The following is a 22528-nucleotide window of genomic DNA, read 5'->3' as shown; positions in this document are numbered from 1 at the left end:
AGGCATTCTTCTTTAAGACTTATCTCAGGAATTTAGGACTGTGTCCCACTTGTATATCAAAGTTAGTTTCTCTTTTGAAGCAGCACCATTGAAAGTAGTGGTATAAAGTCAAAGGATCCCTGGAATGATGAGCTCATGGTCAAGGCCAGATACCATTTTTCAGATGACATATTTTATTTATTTTTTAAAAGATTTATATGACTGCCCATCTTTAACAACAGACTCACAACAACTGTAAAACCAGTACAGTAATTATAAAACAATAAAACAGTAAAACGATCAAACCAAAACCCTGTGCCTCTCCTGCAGAATGCTCCAATTATGCTCATCCCATTCTTCCATCTTGTCCCATTTCAGCTTTTTGGTAAACAGCCAGGTCTTGATGGCCTTCCAAGTGGCTAAAACAATGGGGGGCTTCTGAATATCTTGGGGAGGGGATGTTCCATACGGGTAGGGACAATTATGGAAACTAAATGGCAGGATTTCAGGGAAGGGCTCTGGAACATGCCTATTTTATCTGATCCAGTGGGACAGACAGAAATGCAGTCTTGCAAATAACCATGTAGGGTTATCCTGTGCCATGTAGGGATTTAAAGATGATAACCGTCATCTTAAATTGCACCTGACAGGAAACTGGGAGCCAGTACATCTTGCACAACGGAGGTATAACATAAATGAACCTATGAACACCCAAAACTATGTGTGCTGTTGCCTTTAGGACCAGTTGTAACTTCTGAGTGGTCTTCAAAGGCAGCTCCATGTAAATTGCATTGCAGAAATCCAAAGGGGAAATAATTAAGGCACGAGTGACTATGAGTAAGGCCTCTTGGTCCAGGAAAAGTTGCATTAGATCTGCGCAAGCTCCCCAGTCAGCCATAGCTTCCACCTCTTTGTCAAGCAGAAGCCATGAATCCAGGAGTACTCCCAAATTGGGTACCAGCTTAGTCCAGGGGAATGTAACCCCATCCAGAATTAAAAATGAAAACTCACCAGATCTTGGAGGTATGGAGAGCAGTAAGCAAAAAATTAGATCATTCTCTTTTGCCAGAATTGAGCTAAAGTTGGTTCATCTCCATTCAGGCCCTCCAAGGATCCAAACACTTGGACAAGTACTTGCAACAGCTTCACCTGCCTGGTCTGGCATAGATAACTGTGTACCCTATGCCAGGGCTTTTCAACCTTTTCACCCACTGTACCACTTTTAGGATATGACAACATCCGAGTACCACCAGTCGCCTAACAAGGTGTCAAAAACTTGATGACCAAAAAAAAAAAGGAAAAAAGTGATGAAATACAGGTAGTCCTTGACTTACAACAATTCACTTACTCTCTGTTCAAAGTTACAATTGCACTGAAAAAAGTGCCTGATCTAACCCCCAAGACACCTGCCTGCCTGCCTGGCGGCGCTCTTCCTCCTGTCCGAGGTTTTCACTGTTCTGAGCTTTCTGTTGAGGATTGGCAGTGGGGGTGGGGTGGGGTGGGGTGTTTGGTTTTTATTCCCCCCCCCCAGTCTGCTGGGTGGTTGCAGCAGGTTTTGGTCACTTCACATGACCCTGGGAGATTGTGACTGTCATAAATATGAATCAGTTGCCAAGCATCTGAATGTAAATCACAAGACCCTGGGGATGCTACAACATTCCAGCTGATTGGCACTTTTTCTGGGCTCAGCAGAAGCACCGGGATCAGCACCGAGCTCCAGCTGGAGCCTGACGCTGATCCCTGCAGCTCCAGCCGTCTTTCGCTCAGGCTTGTGCGGTGCTGCCACCAGTTCATCTCATTCCCCTCCCCCGCTATCACTTTTCTAGGATGGTCACATACCACCTGCCAGGTGCCAATGTACCACAGGTGGTACCCATACCACTGGTTGAAAAGCCCTGCCCTATGCCATTGAATGATCATATTCAGCAGTCTCATGAATGTGTTTAAAGTGGGGTATGGAGGGGTATGGAGAAACCCAAGTTCTTATGCACCCCACATTGCAGGAGACTAGGGTTCGATCTCTTGCCCACCAATTGGAGAAACACAAAATGGTGCTTCCCACTCCCAGCCTCTGGGGCTGGTGATATAGAAAGCCACTGAGAGATTTGGGAGAGTTGCAGTACCCCCATCCTGAACCCTCCAAACGTCATCAGCCAGCATGATCAATTTGATCTTTAGTTCTGTATCCTAGCCTGAAGTCAGACTGAAAAGGGTGCAGATAATCCACTTCATTCAAGGCCCTCTGAGGCTGCAAGCTAAAGTGGAAGCTTGGAGATTGGACCAAAGTTGTCTAATACAGCTGGATCCAAGGATGACCAATATTGAAATCAGATTTGTCCTTCTGTTCCCCTTCCCCTTCCCCCCATTGCCTCCTTGATATACAACAGGGCTTTTTTTCATTAAGTGAAACAAAGTTCTGATTTTAGAAAATGTAAAGTCTTATTTCTGAAAGATTTTAAAGCTTCCATTTTTTCTTATTGCTTCTGTGCTATAGTAGGAAACGTGTATGCAGAAATTGAAATGGTGAGGCTTTTCCTACGGTGGTACAGAAATCATTGGTAGAGGGAACTATTTAAGAGGCAGCATATTTACATCAAATTTATAGGCTGCCCCACTCGCAGTGACTCTGGTCAGAATACAGTTTAAAAAGACCTTGACTTGTGTTGTTCTTTACATATTAGACTGTATTCACATTACTTGTTCTCGGCTCAGTCTGTTCTCTGGAGTGTCCTACCAATGTGTAGACCAGTCATTCATTTTTTCATTTTCATAAGAAGCCTTTGCTTTCTATCCAGTGCTGGCAGTCCTGGTGGAGTTACTGAATTGTGGCATTTGTGCAATTGTGGAGTTACTCTGTATGGCATCTTCTGTTGGATTGCTATCTGTTGCATGGTCTTTGTTGCAAGAAGAGCTCTAAAATTCAATTCTGGCTGCCCTCTCTTCCTTTGCATAGCTGGAGTTTTGCAGGGAAAGAGGTAAGTGTGTGGGTGGGGAGAATAGCTGTTTGGTTTAGATCAGGGGCCTTCAAACTTGGCCCTTTTTATGACTTGTGGACTTCAACTCCCAGAATTCATCAGCCAGCTTTCATAAACATACAATATAGGAAGAATATTTCTCCTTTATATTCAGGAAACTATTTCACCACCTTGAGTCGCAAGGTGCTTTCAGTAACTGACCAATTTCTCACATTGCTGGGTGGTGGGTTTTTTAGTTTATTTCATCATACCAAATTGCTTCAACTCTTAACATTTTCCAGCTTACCGCCGGGACCTGAAGACCTGGCTCTTCGAGCTCTCTGGCCCAGGCTGAGAATTTTAATTTTAATTTTAATTGGGGTTTTATTTGTTCAGGGACAGATATAATTTTTAAATTGTTTTTAACTTTTGTATTTTTGTTTTTAATCACCCTGTAAACCACCCTGAGTCCTTCGGGAAAGGGCGGTATATAAATGTAATAAAATAAATAAATAAGTGCTTGGTTTGGGTCCTGCTTCCAAGTTCCAGTGGGGTTTAAGCCAGTGTTAATATAACCTTTCCAAAGTACTGATTTTTCCCCCTAATTAATCTGTTTGGAGGCAAAGTTACTCCAAAAGTCAGGAAATTCAACAGTGGGGGGGGGAAGAGGGGGAAATACTTTTCATAGACTTAGTTTGTATATGTAGGTTTATCTGTCCTTTTATCTGATGATTTTGATTCAGTGTATAAGATATTCAAAAGGCCATATTATGTGTTTTTGGAAGATGTGGAAGATGGTATAAATATGTATGAACTGATCTGTTTTCTCTCTCTCCTTTCCTTCCCTCTTAATATAGAAAGCAAGTAATGACCCCATGAATTAGGCTTAACTCCTAGTGACTTACGTGAACGTGCATGTCTTTTTTTGCAGCAGTACAAATGTGGTTTGCCAATTGCCGCCTTTAAGAATGTTTTTTTTCTACTTCCCACTCTAGTCTACTGTCCTGAAATTTTCATTCAAGTCATAACCAAACCTAGCCTTGCTTTACTTGTGAGTCCAGACAAAGTCAGCCTCTTGCCCTTACTTCTTGTTGTTGTTGTTAGTTGCGAAGTCGTGTCCGACCCATCGCGACCCTATGGACAACGTTCCTCCAGGCTTTCCTGTCCTCTACCATCTTCTGGAGTCCATTTAAGCTCACGCCTACCGCTTCGGTGACTCCATCCAGCCACCTCATTCTCTGTCGTCCCCTTCTTCTCTTGCCCTCGACCTTTCCCAGCATTAGGCTCTTCTCCAGTGAGTCCTTCCTCCTCATTAGGTGGCCAAATATTTTAGTTTTAGCTTCAGGATCTGGCCTTCTAAAGAGCAGTCAGGGTTGATCTCCTCTAGGACTGACCGGTTTGATCGCCTTGCAGTCCAAGGGACTCGCAGGAGTCTTCTCCAGCACCAGAGTTCAAAGGCCTCAATTCTTTGGCGCTCAGCCTTTCTTATGGTCCAACTTTCACTGCCATACATTGCAACTGGGAAGACCATAGCCTTGACTATACGCACTTTTGTGGACAGCCCTTACTTGACAAATCTCTAATTATTTCTCCATGTTAGATATTTTCAGTTTCCTCTAATTTTCTTTTCTTTCTCACGGTTTGATAATTTCTCTGTTTTACTTTAATTGTATACATTAGAAGTGGAAAAGAGACATTAAAATGGCTCACAAAAAAAACCAAAAACAAAATCGAAGAAATCTTAGTATTGATTGATCAGGAAGAAGATTGAGATTTACGATGGATGGATTGTTAAATGTGCATGCTGTAAAAAGTCACATGCTTTAGGCAACCACAAGGAAAAAAACCCAGTAGAACATTTCTGTGGTGCCTTTAGAGAAAGAAGTAAGGGGTGTGATACACACTTGGAAGACAGTGTACAATTCTGTTCTGGGATTTAAAAAATGATATTGCACAAGTTAAAAAAAAAGTTAGAGATAAGTTCAGTGAAAAGAGATCAGTCTGTTTTCAAATGTCAGTCATCACGCCATTCAAACAAGAGGTTCTCCTGCTTATAGATTCTTCATTGGCACCTGATCACCCTTTGTAGGAAAAACTGCAGAACTGTGATCCACTATGGGTAATATTATGGTCTAAACTCATTCTTTAGTGGGATTTTTCTAAATTGACAGTAATTTGAGAAAAAAAACCTTATTTTTTTCTTATTTGCCACTTGGAGGACCTGACAGGGACTGCAAATTAACAATAAGGCTACCGTATATACTTGAGTATAAGCCGACTCGAGTATAAGCCGAGACCCCCAATTTCACCCCCAAAAACTGGAAAAAGTTATTGACTCGAGTATAAGCCGATCCGCCGTTCTGCAAGCCTCCGCCGCCGGCGGAGGCTGGATCCGCGCTCTGCAAGCCTCTGCCGCCAGCAGAGGCTCGATCCGCCATTTTGCAAGCCTGAATACACAGGAATACCCTGTGTGGCCGCGGCTCTCGGGGAAGCCCTGGCTGTCCACTTCCTTGCTCCACGCTGCCATTCGGGGCCCGCACGTTCCCCGGGCAAATCGCGGCGCCCAGCAGGCGAGGAAACACGCCCGCTCCAGTCGCCCCCCCTTCCCTCAGGAGACGCGAAGCAAGTGACCGCCCGGAGCTTACCGAGGACTTGCGCGCGGCCGAGGCTTCGGTGCTTCCAGGATCGCGCGCACCTCTCCCAAGCCGTCGCCGTCCGGAGACCTGCCGAAGTTTGGGGAGGTTTGGGGAGGTGCGCGCGCACCTCCCCAAACCTCCCCAAACTTCGGCAGGTCTCCGGACGGCGGTGGCTTGGGAGAGGTGCGTGCGATCCCGGAAGCACCAAAGCCTCGGCCGCGCACAAGTCCTCGGTAAGTTTTTTTGTTGACTGGAGTATAAGCCGAAGTGGAATTTTTCAGCCCAAAAAGTGGGCTGAAAAATTCGGCTTATACTCAAGTATATACGGTATTTCATAAATGAGGGGGAAAATGGCTGTCATCTTAAATACACATTTTGATTTACCATTAAGAAATAATCCTAGTCAAACTGTGCCATCTCAACTCATTTTGAATAATTCAGCAAAATTATTTTCATCTGGAAACAAGTAAATAAATACAAAGGTTATGAAAATTGCCATTAACATGTGCATATTTAAACATTTCAACTATATTTTGTTTGAACTTAGCAGTGTGTCTTCTGTGTCTTCTGATATGGTTCTTTTATACAGATGTTCTGCCCTCACCCAGTCAGGATTGGTAGAAATGTTTATTTTCTCCTGGACTACATGGTTTGTCACACTGCTATAATTATTACAGCTGATCTTTTTCTAAAAAAAAGTTTTTGAGCTCTGTAGAATTAGTAGACAGTTTATTTTCATGTTTGCAAGTATTCTTGTCTTTACTCAATTCCTCACTTAACCTTCCAAAGGAAAAGATTGGATCTTCATTGGATCCCTCTGGAATCTTTCTGCATATGAGCAAACAAAGCACATATTTTAAACTACAGATGAAGATGAGAAAGTGCAAGCAATGTTCTTTACTTTTTTATGAAGAATGTTTAATATTTTTTGTTACTGCACGTCAGATTGATTTTTAATTTTTAACCCTACTTTTCAGCATTCTAAGGCACAAGAGAAGAAAATGGTTGTAGAGCCCTTTCAAACTATTTTTAAAGGAATGGGAGACTGGCAAAAATAATATTGAAGTCGAGTTTGCATGCATAAAATACAAAGTAAATAGATCAGGGTTGGTCAAAATTAGGTATGTATTTATAAGTCCATCTGTGATATACACTGCATTTCTAAGAGTTCCTGATTACTGATTTCCAATAGTATAAAATTCTTCAGCGTAACATTCTGTACTAAGCAGACACCTTTTTATAAGCCTTTGTGCAATTCTGTACAGTGTTGACTTTAGTTTCACAACCTCTGATCTGTAGTTCTTTTATTGCATGGGCAGATGGCACAATAATATACAATAATTTAGCAATCCTTATGAGTTACTCTATGACTTTCTCCTTAGCTGATGGTTTTGTGTGTTTCGAATAGGCCTCTGGGATCTAAACAAAACAAGGACCCATAAGCCTGGCACATGCTCATTGTTGAATTAGATGACTAATTCATTTCAGGTGTATTCAGTGATGTTACACTTGTTCAATAAACTTGATGGAATGTTAGTGCTTATTACTATAGGTGCAATTCCCTTATATAATGCTACATTAAACTGAGTCTTGTGTCTAGTTTGACCAGTGATCATTTCCATGCCAGCTAAAACTGGGAGATTTCAGCAGTTTCCCATCTTCATTGTCTGAGGTCCAGTTTAATGTGTAGTTGTTAAGAAATAAAATTACAGCCTACTGCTTGCCAGTTCTATGCATTAATATAGGTGTTCCCTTCCATTCTTGTCATTTTTCAGTAGAAAAACATTAGCAAATCTGTTAGAATTAGCAATTTGCAAATTAGCATTCTCCAAATATGGACTTTAGCCTCTGTGATATCCATAACCAAATGCTGAGATAAGGAAATGCGCTGGTTGGTAATTATGAGAATTCAACACATCTGGAAATTACCAGATACAGAAAATGTTTTCTTTATCTGTTGCTTACAGTGACATTTTAACAACTCTTAATGGTTAAGAGTTACGTTCTTATGAGCTCATTTGTTGAAGGGCCTGAAGTAACATGTACACCATGTACTTTCATTAAACCACAACAGCATTGAGGGTTTTTTTTTAGAAAAGAAGATATTAAAACCCTTTCAAGTGTTTGACATCCAGTGGAATGCCTCTCTCAATGCATTCCATCCAGTTTCTCCTTTAAAATAGGGACAATTCTTGTATTTATGTAGATGAGTAGCAAGAACTTTTCTGCTTGGTTTGTCTCTTGTGAGAGTCACTTGCAGCCCTAGGATGGGACAGGTTGCATAGGTCTCCAGGCAACTAGAAGCTGTTGGTTGCAGGTGTAGTCTATAAAATCTTCCCACCCATACTGTTGCATTAGTTGCACATATCCCTTTCTCTCTGGTTATGTGGGATCATATCATGGGAAAATAATTCCCACATCATGAAATGTAAAAGTTTTCATAGCTTTCTCCCTGGTGTTTCATTTCAGAACTTTTTTTATCTTGTAAAGGAATCTCCTCTATATCTCCCTCACAGACACATTCATACCATACCAGCCTCTAATCAAGGACCACCCACAAAGCAAATATTTTATTTCTTCCCAAAGAGTTACCCATTGTGATACTTGATATCCTATTGCACAAGAAGAAAAACTGGACATTGAAAAGGAAAAAAAACACTATTTCCAAATTCCTTACATGAAAGCTGCTTAGAGCATTCTTCATCTTCATAGTTTGCCTTTTAGTCATGTTTGGAATCTACTTTCCTTGGTTTCAACATAAACTCTTAATAGGCAGGATGCTCTGGTGGCCATCCAGCTGAAGAATCTTCAAGTCATGAGATATATTGTACATGTGGGAATTGAGATTTAATCTGGACACCAGAAACACAGCTGGTCTTTACTTCTGAAAAAGAATGTACAGTGAGATTGAGCTGAAATTCTTAAGCAATATTATCTCTCTAATTTTTATCATCATAATCCTCTGTGTCTGTATGGATCAACCTTCTGGAAAATTAGTTTTGTTAACTAATTACTACAGTTTTGTCTGTCAAACATGATACGATAGGAATGTTGGTGGGTTTTGGAAGTAAGGGGAAGAGCATCACTAACAAAACATTTGTTCTTATTCAACACTGATCTACAATATGGATGCCTCTCTGGTTTTCATTTTAATATTTAATAGAAGTCAAATGAGAATATAGAATGCCTGTGAACAAAGCTTTGATTGAAGAGTACAAGAAGATTGGCAGTCGTTTTTTAAAAGAGTTGTGGAGATAACTGTATATAGAAAGATTTCTACAAATAATTAAAGGTAGCCAATTTTAGATAACAAGCATTCTATTCAGGTATAATCATGGTTGGAATACATTAGCCATTTATAACCAGATTATCTAAGGGATTATCTAAGGGAACACCTGCTGCCGGCATCAACTTCCCATCGTCCTGTGCGCTCCCACAGGGAGGGCCTTCTTAGGGTACCGCCGGTTAAGGAATGCTGGTGGGTTATTCCCAGGGGAAGGGCGTTCTCTGTGGGCGCGCCGGCCCTTTGGAACCAGCTTCCCACAGAGCTTAGGACCGCCCCCGACCTTCGCTCATTTCGTAGGGACTTGAAAACTTGTTTTTTTTGAGCTGTCTGGCCCAGACTGAGGGGTTTTAATTATTTAATTAATGGGGTTTTAGTTAAGTTCAGGGATTAATTTAATCTTAGTTTTAATTGATTTTAATTGTATGTGATGTATTTTAACTTTAAAATTTCCCTGTAAACCGCCCTGAGTCCTACGGGAATAGGGCGGTATATAAATTTAAATATAAAATAAATAAAATAAATTAATGAACTATGTGCCAAGGTATTAATGCCATTAAAATAAGTCTAGCTTGTTGTGTCAAATGTTATACAATGCTATGGTATAGGGATAATAAATACTTTTTATTTAATTTTTATAGCCACCAATCTCAACTGGTGAGTGGAATATATCATAAAAATGAACAATAAAACAATGAAAACAATTCATAATAAATATATGGTTGCTGAATAGAATTATTGCCCTACGTGTTGATACAGCCAAATAAATAGGGCCCTTAAAACACTTGGGGCCCCAGATCTGGCCACAAAACCACGTCTTCATGGCCTTATGAAAGGCCATCAGAGTCAGAGTCATCCTTATTTCTGAAAAGAGAAGTTCCAGAGGGACTACAGAAGACAGGTTTATCTCCTAGTCCCTGCAGCTGACATCCCTCGGCTGATGGGATCTGTACTATGCCAAAGCTGATGGACCAAATTGGACAGATAGGAGATAATCTCAGATAATCTGGTCCCAAACCATCAGAGGCTTTAACCAGCACCCTGAATTGCACCCAGGAACACCCTGACAACCAATGCAGCTCACACAGTAGTAGTGTTACATGTGTCAAATGTATACCAATTACTACCCCATGAAGCTGCATTTTGCACTAATTGAAGCTTCCAAAATTTTTCGAGGCCAGCCCAAGGTAGACTGTGTTGCAGTAATCCAGACAAAGAGGTCAGGGGGCCATGAATGACTGTGAACAAAGCCTCCCAGACTAGGAATGGGTGCAACTGGTACACAACCTGGAGGTATGCACCATGGTATCCTAGCCATGGTTACCACCTTCTCTTCTAGCAGGAGCCATGAGTCCAGGAGGACCCCCAAATTGCGCACCTTGTGCCATCCCATTCAGGATCAGAGGTAGAATAACCTTGTCATCAGAATGCCCAAATGCCCAAAATCATTACATCCCATCCAGGCCCCTGGACGAGACATCCCTGGCATCATTCAAGCCCATGGTGAAGATATAAAGCTGGGTTTTGACATATTGATGATACCTCACTCCAAACCATCAGATCACCTTACTCAGTAGCTTTATGGGCAAAATGGGCCATTGGCTGGGAGCTCTCCCTCTCTTATTAATACTTGACTGTAAGAGACACCAGAGGAAGAAGGAAAACTGCTGCAATACAGTCCCGCCAATCCCAACTCCTGAAGCAACTCCAAAAGGTACCATGATTGATGGTATCAAAGGCTGCTGAGAGGTCAAGAAGAGCAATGATGGATGAATTACTCCCATCCTACACTGAACAAAGGTCATCCAAGAGTGTGATCAATGCTGTCTCAGTCCCATAATATGTGGCATAAAGCCTGACTGAAAGGGGTCCAGATAATCTACTTCATTCAAGGTCCTTGGAAGCTGCCATGTGGTTATTCTCTCAGCAATCTTTCCTAAATAGAACCTAATCACACATCTCCTCCCAGTCAGCCTTAACCAGCCAAAAGGACACAGATGTAAAACAGGTCAAGCATAAGTCCACTATTATATATTTTTACAGTTTATTTGTGTGAATGACTATGTGTGAAAAATGCATTATACATGACCCGATCAAAGTAGGTCCTAGAGTTTTCTTCTAGAACAATAATGGTGAACCTTTGGGGCTCAGCATGTCAAAAATTTGGAAAATGCCTAACTTGACTCTATTGATATATCATATACAGCAGTCATAGTGTTTTGCAATGGCTGTACTAAAAGGATTTTGTTTGTTCAATGTATGAAAAATGCTATCTAGAATTACAAAACACATCAAAACGTGGCTCCCAAAGCAATAACAGATTTCCTATGAATTGGATAGAATCAATGTATCAGGACAAGTATGAACAGTGCTAAGGTGGAATAAATGCTTACATTGACTGGTCAAGCCTTATTGGAATGTATATGTAATATGTGGGAACTGTAGTTCTTGGGTGCTGTCACAAAGTTTGTCCTTTGTGCATCATGACACAAGTAGAATGCATGACATTTGCAGTGGGTTGATTGAATGATACAGCATTAGATAAAGATAGCAACAAATCCTTGTCTTGTTAAAAAACAAGCAAACAACAAAAAAAGTTGATGTGCATATGGTATGGAAATCTATTGGGCTTAGTCCAATGTTTTCTAAACTTGGCAATTTTAAGATGTGTGGACTTGCTAGGGAATTTTGGGACCTGAAGTTGCCAAATTTGAACACAGGATGCTGGACTAGAACAAAGAAATTCTAGGTAGAAATAAGTATGTTTGTGCCTGTCATAAGCTCCTCAATTATGAGAAGATTCACCCCATTTTAAAGAGTGTTTTTTTCTGCTTCACTTTTTTTGGGGGAAGGAAAATACAAAGTCCCTGATAGGCTTTAGTACAAAGAATGTGCATGAATCCAGATCAATATTTTGGCCTTTTTAAAATTTTATGGGCTTAATAAAAGTAAGAGCTGAAAAGGTTATTGTACTGCTTTGGTTATTTCCCCCCTTTTTTATCTTATAAATAAAGGCAAGAAAAAATTTACAAAAAAGGAGCTTGTGCAAATGCAAGGTTCCTTTTGTGGGAACTACTAATTTCCACATAGCTTTAAATAGATAGAAGCGCTCCATGGAGTTGAGCTAATTCTATTCTCTCTTTTTAGACCAGTTAGACTAAACTCTGCTTTACATAAAAGTCTTTTTTAAAATTATTCCTGCATCAAAACAGCACAGTGGTGGCATTTTGTAGTGTTTGTTTTGCAAGGCCACTTAGCCACCCACAAGGCTCACAAATAGCCTCTGACTCAAATATTCAGGCTGGCTTTGAACAGGTTTATAGTGTGAATTTATTGACTTATCCTTTTGGCAGCAATGTCCAATGCCTCCTGTAAAGGTCACAATGAGGACAGGACTATCCATTAGAACTGATTTGGTTGTTTCCAATGTTTGCCACCTGTTGACTTCCCAGCCTTGATAACAGCCTTCTGCATACCCTTGTTTTCCTGCTGCCATAGTCTGGGAAGGCACTTCTTCCTAGCATTTCATCAGTGATGTGGCCCATATCTTAGCAGGAATAACTCTTGCTGCTGGTTGATAGCAATGATAAAGATGTGACGTCAATATGCCAGTGATACTCAGTCGGATATTCAGGACTGGATTTACCAGCTTTTTCAGCAACTGTGCCTAGGAAGACTTTATGATTATTTCATATGGAGAGACTTATGCCTCTAATCCCACCTTCCCCAAACAAGCATGTCTCACATGCACTGAAACTCCATAATTCCCATTTCTCCTGTCCATTCCAGCCAGATCTAAAAATAATTCACTTCATGATGTCTTGTATGCCTGATCTTTGTGCGTTCTTGTAATCAGATGTCTATAGTTTTGCAAACAAAATATGCTATATTTTCAGACCATTGCTTATCTAAACTAAAAACAAGGTACAGGACTAAATTCCAAACATTTGGAAGAAAACAGGCAATCTTCATTTATTTTTATGATTGGCTGAGTTCTACAGATAGAAAAGCTGGAAATGCTGCTGTAATGTCCTGGGTATGTGCAGCGGTAGAAATATATATGGTTAATATTGTCCTAACTTTTCTCTTGTCTCCCTGTTTACTTTCCAGAATGGCTGCAATCTGTCCAAGCTTTGATGATACTTTCTGTCATCTTCAGTGTTAAATCTTTGTTCCTGTTCTTCTGCCAGCTCTTCACACTCACTAAAGGTGGACGATTCTACCTTACTGGTATTTTCCAGATCCTTGCTGGTAAGTAGAGGGGAGAGAAATGTGTGCTATGAAACGCTTGCAAAGGGAAGAAAACCATGGCTAATAATAGAGAGAGCAGGGCAATTCCAGTCAAACAGGAGTCTCTTCTAGCCTCCCAGAACTTGGTGCTCTCCAGACAGGTTGCATTACATGGATGCAAATCCCATCCATCATCTTGAGCCAATTTCAGTAGCTTGCTAACAAAACACCCTTGAGTATTCATTTTGAAATGTGCACTTAATTCAAGAGGATTTCTTCCATATAAAAATAACAAGATTTCAACTTCAGTTGCTAATCAGATATGGATAATAGACCTGGAGATTCAACAATTAATATTCTTCTTTAGCATTTCTGTTTGAATATATTGGTGCTGGTAGATGGGATGACAACAACAAGAACGAGACAAGTTTTTGTTATATCATGTTTTTTAGAGTTTTGTATTATTAAAGAAAACAGCTGTCTTTCTCTCACTATAAGGCACTATAAGTGCCTCATCCCATTTTGGTATCTTATAATATTAGGATTTCAGAGATTTTCTATATCCTTGAAATTTAACATGTACCTGGAACTATCTCACAGATTTTTATTCCTCCTGCCTCTGTTTGCATCCTTGCCAAAACTCCAACATTTTGCTTAAAATCCAATAAAAAAATTCTTGTGTCTCTGTTGAAAAGGACATTTCAAATGAATTAATTTGAGAACTATTTAAATAGGAATCAAACCAACAGGCTTATACCAGTATTCAGCTATGGAATTTATGTACAATGTATTTACTGGCCAATTAAAAATAGAAATAAATTGCCAGCCAAAGGTAGATTTTTTTTAAAAAAAGAAGCCCTGAAATTTCCTTCCTGGTCTTTTAATACTATGAACCATGTATTATGCTGTCCCTCCCAAAAATGCAGTTTAATTTCCTTTGAAGATACGTCATCATACAGTACTAAGACATAAATGTAGGTCTAGAGATAAAAATTTGAATTGGGCTGGACTGATAACCATCTGTTTAGGAGAACATGTGCACTGAATGAAGTCTCTCTGCGTCTAGCATAGCAGAAGGAACAACATTCATCCATTCTACATACTTGCTCTATTCTAGGCTAGAGATTAAACCTGTTGTATTAAAATGAGCTGAATATTATATGGCTGCTTTCCCTACTCTGATGCCTTCCAGCTACATTGGGCTATGTCCCCCATGCTTTGGCTTTTTTTCAGGGTAGACTTCCCAGACATTATCATCATTCATTTTCAGTCTTGAAGTACTATCGAGCATGATTTGCCAGTTCAGCCAATGAGTCTGCTTGTGATAGGATCTGGCTGACAGTGTTGTGTGCTGCTCAGTACACCTTCTGCCAAGAGCTAAGCTCTGTGTTGACTACCTTTCATCTCTTTGTGCTCCAACCTAATTAGAGTTGAACATTTCATGTCTGTGTCCTTTAAAAAAAAAGAAGAATTTCTTCCGGAATGAGAGCTGCCTTGGCATAGATAAATTAGCTTCCCTTCCAAAAAAAAAAAAGGATGGGGTAGGACATGTATTCTTTCTCAGAATACATGGTGATGCTTCTTTGTATTGTTCCTCAGGTGGTAGGGTGCATTGTGCATTTGTGAACATTCTATCTGTACCTTGCAATCTTCGCTGGAATTATAGAATATTCATGTTTCTTTGTAACTAGGATAAAACCGGCCCTCACCCAGGTTTTTCCTATTTGCAATCTCATGGGCAGGATCAATATGAGCGAATGAAACTCAGTTTCTGTTGGGTGGAATATCTGAAAGGCATCCCGGGGGGTGGGGGGGAATCAGTGAAAAGCTTCTGCCCCCCAAACAATCTTTTGTTTTATGACTCAGCCTAGGAAGAGCAATGGCACAATGGTTGATTGAGGGTGGGGGTTGTTGCTGTATAATTCAACCGCTGTGCTGAAAGGAACAGAATGTTGAGAAAGAGAAGGTTGATTTTGCTCTATCTACAGTGTTTTCCCAGAAGGAACAAAGTGGATTCAGTTGCATAATCTTAAGACTACATGTGCATGTCTGCTGGAAGAATGGGGGTGGAGATCTCAGAACTGACTTTTTAGAACATTTGCTTCTGTTATTACTATGTGTAAAATTCAGTGACCTTTATGCAAAAGAAGGTTTGATTGCTATTAAGCATCTGGAGACAATAGCTTCTTGGGCTTTGGTAAGGGATTATGTGACTGAGAGAACAGTCTCAAATTATGAGCATGATATTTTCAATTTTATTTCACTATGGGACCACCCAACTCCACCTCTGAGCAGTTCATGGGAAAAAATAAAACAATATAGAGTAAAATTGAGCAAGAAAGAGCATATAATAGTAACAAAACAGCAGAGCCAGACAACAACACAAACATATCAAACACCAACAAGGAACTTCAGCTATAATAGCCCAATGGCCCTCCAAATACAGGCAGTTCCTGCTTAAGAATGTCTAACTTAAGGACAGACCCTAGATATGGTTGCATATTATTTAAAATAGCAGATGGTATTCTCCTTCCTCAAGCCAACAAACTGCTGAAGTTTTGAGTTTTTAATGCCATATACAGCCTGTTTTCAGCAATGTTTAGTGATTCCTGAAAGCATTGTATGGCTTCAGCAGTTTGTCAGGTGAAGGAAGGACAAGATTGTTCACCATTTTTAATAAAAGGCAGCCAATTTGTAAGTATGAGTTATGACTTAAACAAACTTAAGTGAAAGGAATAGAGCTGGTTCTTAACTGGAGACTGCCTGAACTGAATTGTGAGTTTGCATCATCTTATATTAGAAATAATATTAATTCTGTCCTTTTGGAAAATTTAATTTTTCCATTAGCAATTTAATAATCCAGGTAGGAAAACGTGGCAGAAATGTGATGAAAGGAATCCTTCTTCTTAACTTTGCAACCAATAAGATGGAAGTTTTAGTCCAAAAACAAATATAAGACAGTCCCTTGACTTTTATTTGAGGTTCCCCAGCTCAAACGTATGGCTCATAATTTATGCACAAAGATATGCACAGTTCCAGAATCCTTATTTCATTGCTTCCATACAAGGACATTCAGAATGTGAGAAGCTAATTTGTGATATCAGAAGGACCCCAATTGGAAGAGCAAGGGGACAGAATGCCAGAGGAAAGATGACTGACTAGCATGTTGATAAAGTGGAAGGCATCTGTCGAGATGTGCTTCCAGTTTTACAGCAATAGTTAGAGAATTATGAAAGCTGAATTTTAGCACCACAATGGATTTGGAGTAGAGGCCCACAGCCTTTGCTCCTATTGCATATGCATGCTCCTAGCAGCACTGGGAAAATAATCCTAAGCTATTACCTTTTGGCTTCCTCTTGCAAGCAAAAAAGTACAAAAAGTATGCATGGATCAGTGAAACAACCCCCTTGACACGTACCAAAACTGAGGTTGAGTATTTCTGCTTAAAGGTACAGATCTTCTCTCTGCTGCCCTTTCCACAGACAATTTATGCTCTCTTCTCTAAAGACTGTAGATGACTTACAGAATGCTTTATTCTATTCCACCCAAACAGAGAGATAATAAGTTTTGCTTGCAGCATGTGGGCTTCAGTTGTGGGTGTTCACTCGCTGGCCCAGAGAACTGGGAGCTACATCAGCAGTTCATGAATTCAACACCTTCCTACTCTTGCATTTTCTGCAAACAAAGGGGGCAGTGTAGAGAGAAAGAAGGGCTCAAATATCACTGCACTGAGGTGTAGGTGGTCCCGAGGCATGTTGTAGGAACAGAAATGACTCTGGTGGCCCATAGAGCAGGTTGTGGAATGGCAGGGATCAACGGAAGAGCCTTGTTCTGGACCGTGAATAGAAGGGGCATTGTGTAATCCTGGCAAACTCTGATGCTGGGCTTTCAGAAAAAGCAAAAAGGAGAAAAGCCCATGGAGCTGGTGTTGCTGAGCTGGCAATACAAAAAAGCTGACCTTAGTGGCATTGCTACACAGGAGCCTGATTTGAGCAGCTTAAATGTTGATCTCGGGAGCTTAGATACTGGAGGCAGTAGGATGGAAAAATAGAAATGTCAGGCTTGGCTTTACTGATTAGGACAAGGTAGAATTAACTACTGTGCTGGGGGTTGCAGAGCAGAACTCCAGCCGGATTGGGGTCCTCCTTAAAGTTAACAACCTGAACTTAAAAACAGCACCTTTCTAGCTTGCCCTGTTGAGCAGACGAAGGGCTTTTTTTTCAACCAAACAGTACCTGTATTCTCTACATCAGGGCTTTTCAACCTTTACACCCATTGTACCACTTTTAGAATATGGCAACATCCGAGTACCACCAGTCGCCTAGCAAGGTGTCAAAAACTTAATGACAAAAAAAAAGGAAAAAAGTGATGAACTACAGGTAGTCCTCGACTTACAACAGTTCGCTTAGTGACTGTTCGAAGTTACAATGGCACTGAAAAAAGTGTCCCCCAAGCCATAGGTGAGCAAGACACCTGCCTGCCCGCCCGGCTGCGCTCTTCCTCCTGTCTGAGGTTTTCATTGTTGTGAGCATTTCTGTTGAGGATTGGCAGTGGGGGTGGGATGGTGTTTGTTTTTTATTTCCCCCCGCCTCTGCTGGGTGGTTGCAGCAGGTTTTGGTCACTTCACATGACCCTGGGACACTGTGACCATCATAAATATGAATCAGTTGCCAGGCATCTGAATGTAAATCACAAGACCCTGGGGATGCTACAACATTCCAGCTGATTGGCGCTTCTTCGGGGCTCAGAAGCGCCGGGATCAGAGCCGAGCTCCAGCTGGAACCTGGTGCTGATCCTGCCACTTCTGCTGAGCCCTGACAGCCCTGCAGCTCCAGCCAGCCATCTGTCACTCAGGCTTGTGCGGTGCTGCCACCGGTTCAGCTCATTCCCCTCCCCCGCTACCACTTTTCTAGGATGGTTGCGTACCACTTGCCAGGTGCTAGTGTACCACAGGTGGTACCCGTACCATGGTTGAAAAGCCCTGCTCTACATTATACCAGGTCGTCTGCAACTGCTGGGACAATTGGGTTGGCCCTAAAGAAAATTTGGATGTTTTGAAAAGAGGGCTTTTATTTTGCCAAACGCAAGAGATAAATGATGCCTTAAACATGGCTGTCAACTTCCTACCATTTCTTGAAGTCAGAGGGTTGGAATTGAGGGGGGAGAAGGGAGTTTCCTAAACCAAAGCATCTTTCTATGTTCTTCGGTCTCAGTCACGGACTTGGATGCTCATGTTCTTTCTCCCTCTCTCTCCCTCTCTTAGGCCTGTGCGTGATGAGTGCTGCGGCCATCTTCACTGTGAGGCACACAGACTGGCATCCCTCCACAGAGAACGTCTCCTTTGGCTTTGCCTACATTCTGTCCTGGGTGGCTTTCCCGCTGGCTATCCTTAGCGGGGTGATCTATGTCATCTTGAGGAAACGCGAGTGAAATGTCAAGGGAGGTCACTGAGACTAAAGCCCTCAGGACAAGAGGTGTTGGGAAGATAGAAAATGAAAAACAATACACTCCCCCCCCAAACACCAGCCCCATCCATCCACCCACCCAGTCCCTTCAAAATCCACAAATATATTAAGGGGGAAAAAAGGAAAAAAGAGAGCTGAAAGAAGGATTACTGTATTCATTGGAGATGTATATAGTATCTATGGTTTAAAAAGCCTATTTATAACACTTTTTACATATATGTACAGAGTACTGTTTGCTTTTGTTGTTGACCTGCCACCATGTTTAAAGCCTAAAAAAAGTGCCTAAGAACTCTTTAACTCCTAACAATGTAATGAGAGTGCCGCTTTTCCCTCCCTGCATTTATGCTGTGGAAGCAAGTGGATCCCTCCTCCAAAGCTTTCCACTGTCAACCTCAAGCCAAGCCCAGTTTGAGAACCCTCCATCTCGCCCTCCAACTAGGTATAGTCCTGGCACCTACCTTAGCCCATGTCTGCATTATGGCCCTTTTAACCAAATGATGGAGACCAAATGCTACACAGAAAGGGGAGGAACTTCTACCCGGAAGCAGATGGTGTGTTAAGGTAAGGGTGGGTGAGCCCAGCTTCTCAACTGTTTGGGATGACAACCAAGTTGTGAAGGGTTGAATGAGGTATATTGCCTCAGTGATGTAACCCAAAGCTCTTCGCCACTGTTATCACCTCCTGTAACCCCCACAGATATGATCACCCGAGTTCCTTGTAGGACGGAGGTGATGCAAAGATCCTGAATTAGGCATCAGTCTCGGGATAGAAGGAAATGTTTACATATCTTAGAACAGCCAAGGCTAGCACAGAGGCTGAATTAGTTGAAAGGAACACTGTTGGCGGGATGACAATCTAAAATAAAAAGTGAATTGATTTTTAACTAGCCTAGTGGTTCTCTTCCATCTATGCCAGCTGATCTTCAGAAAAGACTTTCCTCCTTTTCCTGGAGAATAAAGTGGAAAAGTTGAATGACGCTTTCTAAGCTCTATGGTCCACCCTCATCCCTTTTCCCTAAATCCTCTGAGATCAAATACCAAATATGTGAAATGGTGCTATCTATTTACCATTCCTTATATTGCTAAGCCATTTAACCGTTGCTCACTGGAAATTGGGGTAACCATTTTGAGAAAAGCCAAAAGGAATGATAAATAATTCTGTGTAATATATACAACCTATAACTGCTTTTGTATGTAGGAAAGTTGCTATCCATTATTATTATTACTATTTTTTTAATAAAGCACTTATAACCAAGGATTTTTTTTTCTTTTCCCCTTTGTTTGTCAGAAGGGAAATAAGCAACCCCATAGAGCTTACAGAATCTGCTCCCCCCCCCCACCAACCAACGCTGTTCTGTAACTTTTTTCTGTGCTTCCAGAGATGTCTGGGAATGAACTGTACAGGTGACCGCCCAGAGGAGTATGGGCAGTGCCGTCTAATCCTAAGACTCCAGGCATTATTACGCAATTATTTCTCTTTGCTTTTCTGATTTATACCAGCTGTGTGGACTAAGAAGCAATGAAATAAAAGCCAGAATAACTCAAGTGCTTTGGCTTATATTGCATCTCAATCAATTGTTCTGAATGAGCCTTTTATGTTGGGCAATTGACAAGCTAGTGACCAACTTCACAAAATGTGCTAAGCTACAATGTGGTGTGCTTAGTTTTAGGTTAATACAAGTTGGAAATGAATGTGCTTTGTGCTTTATTTAGTAAAACCAAGATTAAGCCAATCCTAATGGATGTGACTTTTGTGGACTGCTATAGAAGATTTATTTGGTGCAATTGCTGGTTTTATTCACTGACTGTATAAACAGATCTGCATTCTCCATTAAGCCACAGTTTTATTTCATATTTTACAGAATAAATCATAATTATCCAGATTCCCGTCAAAGATCCAAAATCAAACCAACCAGATCAGCTGGGCATCCTCATTAGTGGCTTACATTTTCTTGACCCATTCAATCACCATTGTGCTTAATATTGAGGACAGACTTTATTATTATTAGTTGAAGGTAGAAGATGTTATACCCAGTGCTTTTTTTGTAAAATAAAAAGGTGCTGGAACTCACACATGTCATATAACCCGCCTTGCCTGCCCTACAAGGTTCCATCCAAAAAAGGTGCCAGAATTTCGTTCTGGGCGTTCTATGACAAAAAAAGCCCTGGGTATACCTCATGCATTACCTTATGTACAACGAAAGAACCCACTTTGGATTTTAGCAGAATTGGTCTGATTTTAAAGCCAAAAATCTCTGACTGCCAGTGCCTCAAATGTTTATTAACAATCTCAGTGCTTTCTTCCATACTGTGATAAGATGCCCTCAATATTTGATAGACTACCAAACCCTTTAATCTCAATTTAGGATAACAGTTAACCGGAGAACAGTGAGGCTTGGTTAGCATTCATGGAATCCCTGTCTGTGTGTATGTATGCACTTGAAGCCTGCAAAACTACTCTGTTGATAATTTTAAGGGCATTATTTTTAATTTACAAATTCAGAAGGATTTTAGATGTTTAGAAGCTTCTGATGCAAGACTACCACAGACTTGCAAGCACTACCTATTTATGCAACTGTTGCATGGGAAGTTAGTGCTTGTACTGTAGATGGAGAGCAAGCCTACATGGGCAAGCCCGTCTTAACCTTAAGCATTTCTCTGACTGGATTAGCCAAATTTCTTGCTTCTTAAAAGGCACTGCTAGCGTTTGTAGTACTCTAGGAATATACTGACTCATTTGAAGATCATACTGACAGTCTTCTCCATTGGTGCAGATTAGGAAGTGCAGTTTTGTGAAAGGTGCTGCCCTTCCTTAGACAACCACAAGGACACCTAGGGATCAGCTCTATCGTTTCTCCCTTTTCCACGAGAGAGGAGGTGGAATGAAAGAACTGAGAGAAAGGGAACTATTGTATTTTCACAAATCATTTCAGAAAACATATTAAAATCAGTCACCCTCCCTGGGCAGTTTTTAAAAGATTCAGAAATATGGCTCAACAGAAAAGTAAAGTAAGAGGAGAATGAAAGTGGGCAGGTTATCTAAATTCTTCAGTACCTCCCAAGTTCTCCTAAACTCACCTACATGCTGTAAATGAAAGCCTTTCTGTACTTCTGAATGCTACATACTCAGAAGCATAAATCTTTCTGGCAACATTATCTTACCAGTTTGTTATTTGGGTGACAACACTCAAATAATCTTGCAGTCCTTAGGGTATTTGAAATGTATTCATGTCTGAGATGCATAACACTCAATATGCTGGAATTTGTTGCTTGATTTTTATTCATGAAATTTTTAGTAATTATTGTTCAGAATCTGAAGTCTGATCTGAAAGATACAGAGTTCTCTGGCATGAGAAAGTGTTTCTGGAATATCACTGAGAAATTGTATCAGTATAAATTTGTCAGAAATCAAGCCATCTTTACTATAACACCCACACCATCTTGATTCAGAAATGAATTTCACCAGGACAAGCTTTTTATTCACCTCACATTTTGTTGAACTTCAAAAATTCTTTGGGGTAGTTTTCACATACAATACACATTATTGTCTTTGATCATAGCAGGCTAGTAGTAATGGTCATTTGATTTCTTAATAATAGCAAGCAAAAATGTAATGAAAGTCTGCCCTCTTGGGGAAAGATGTGGCACTACCACTCTTGTTCTTGAGAAAATGTGCATTTCAAAAGGCTCCCAAATTCCCCTAAATACAAACATGCAGGCTCATTCTCTTCTTTATACTGTACAATCTGATTTTTTTTTAAAAAAGTGATGGAATCACATTTGCCAGATTTCTCTTTGTGAATAGATCTGTTTATCAGGAACAGTGAAAACACAAGTAAATTTTTCAGTAGGCTTTTTGTTGTTTTGGATATAGTTTAGAGCAGACATGTCAAACACAAGCCCCGGGGGCCAGATCTGGCCCGCGAAGTGGTTTCATGTGGCCCGCGAAGCCATCCTGGAAACAGTGAGGGAACGGCCCCCA

At 40.8% G+C, this 22528-nt stretch overlaps 1 protein-coding gene across 2 annotated transcripts in view; it reads left to right on the top strand.

Moving 5' to 3' along the window:
* Window positions 1–19802, top strand: part of PMP22 (peripheral myelin protein 22) — a 34390-nt gene extending 14588 nt beyond the window's left edge. For both annotated transcript variants that reach the window (XM_081319646.1, XM_081319647.1), the window contains exons 4-5: window positions 12963–13103; window positions 18346–19802. In XM_081319646.1, the coding sequence (XP_081175772.1) occupies window positions 12963–13103; window positions 18346–18512 (308 nt within the window). In that variant the 3' untranslated portion in view covers window positions 18513–19802. The remainder of the gene's footprint in view (window positions 1–12962; window positions 13104–18345) is intronic.
* Window positions 19803–22528: the final 2726 nt, after the last annotated feature.

The sequence above is a fragment of the Vipera berus genome (genome assembly GCF_964194415.1).
Source record: "Vipera berus genome assembly, chromosome: 2".
Classification (NCBI taxonomy): domain Eukaryota; kingdom Metazoa; phylum Chordata; class Lepidosauria; order Squamata; family Viperidae; genus Vipera; species Vipera berus.
The sequence above is the reverse complement of the archived record's forward strand: the minus strand, read 5'-3'. Positions and strand labels throughout refer to the sequence as shown.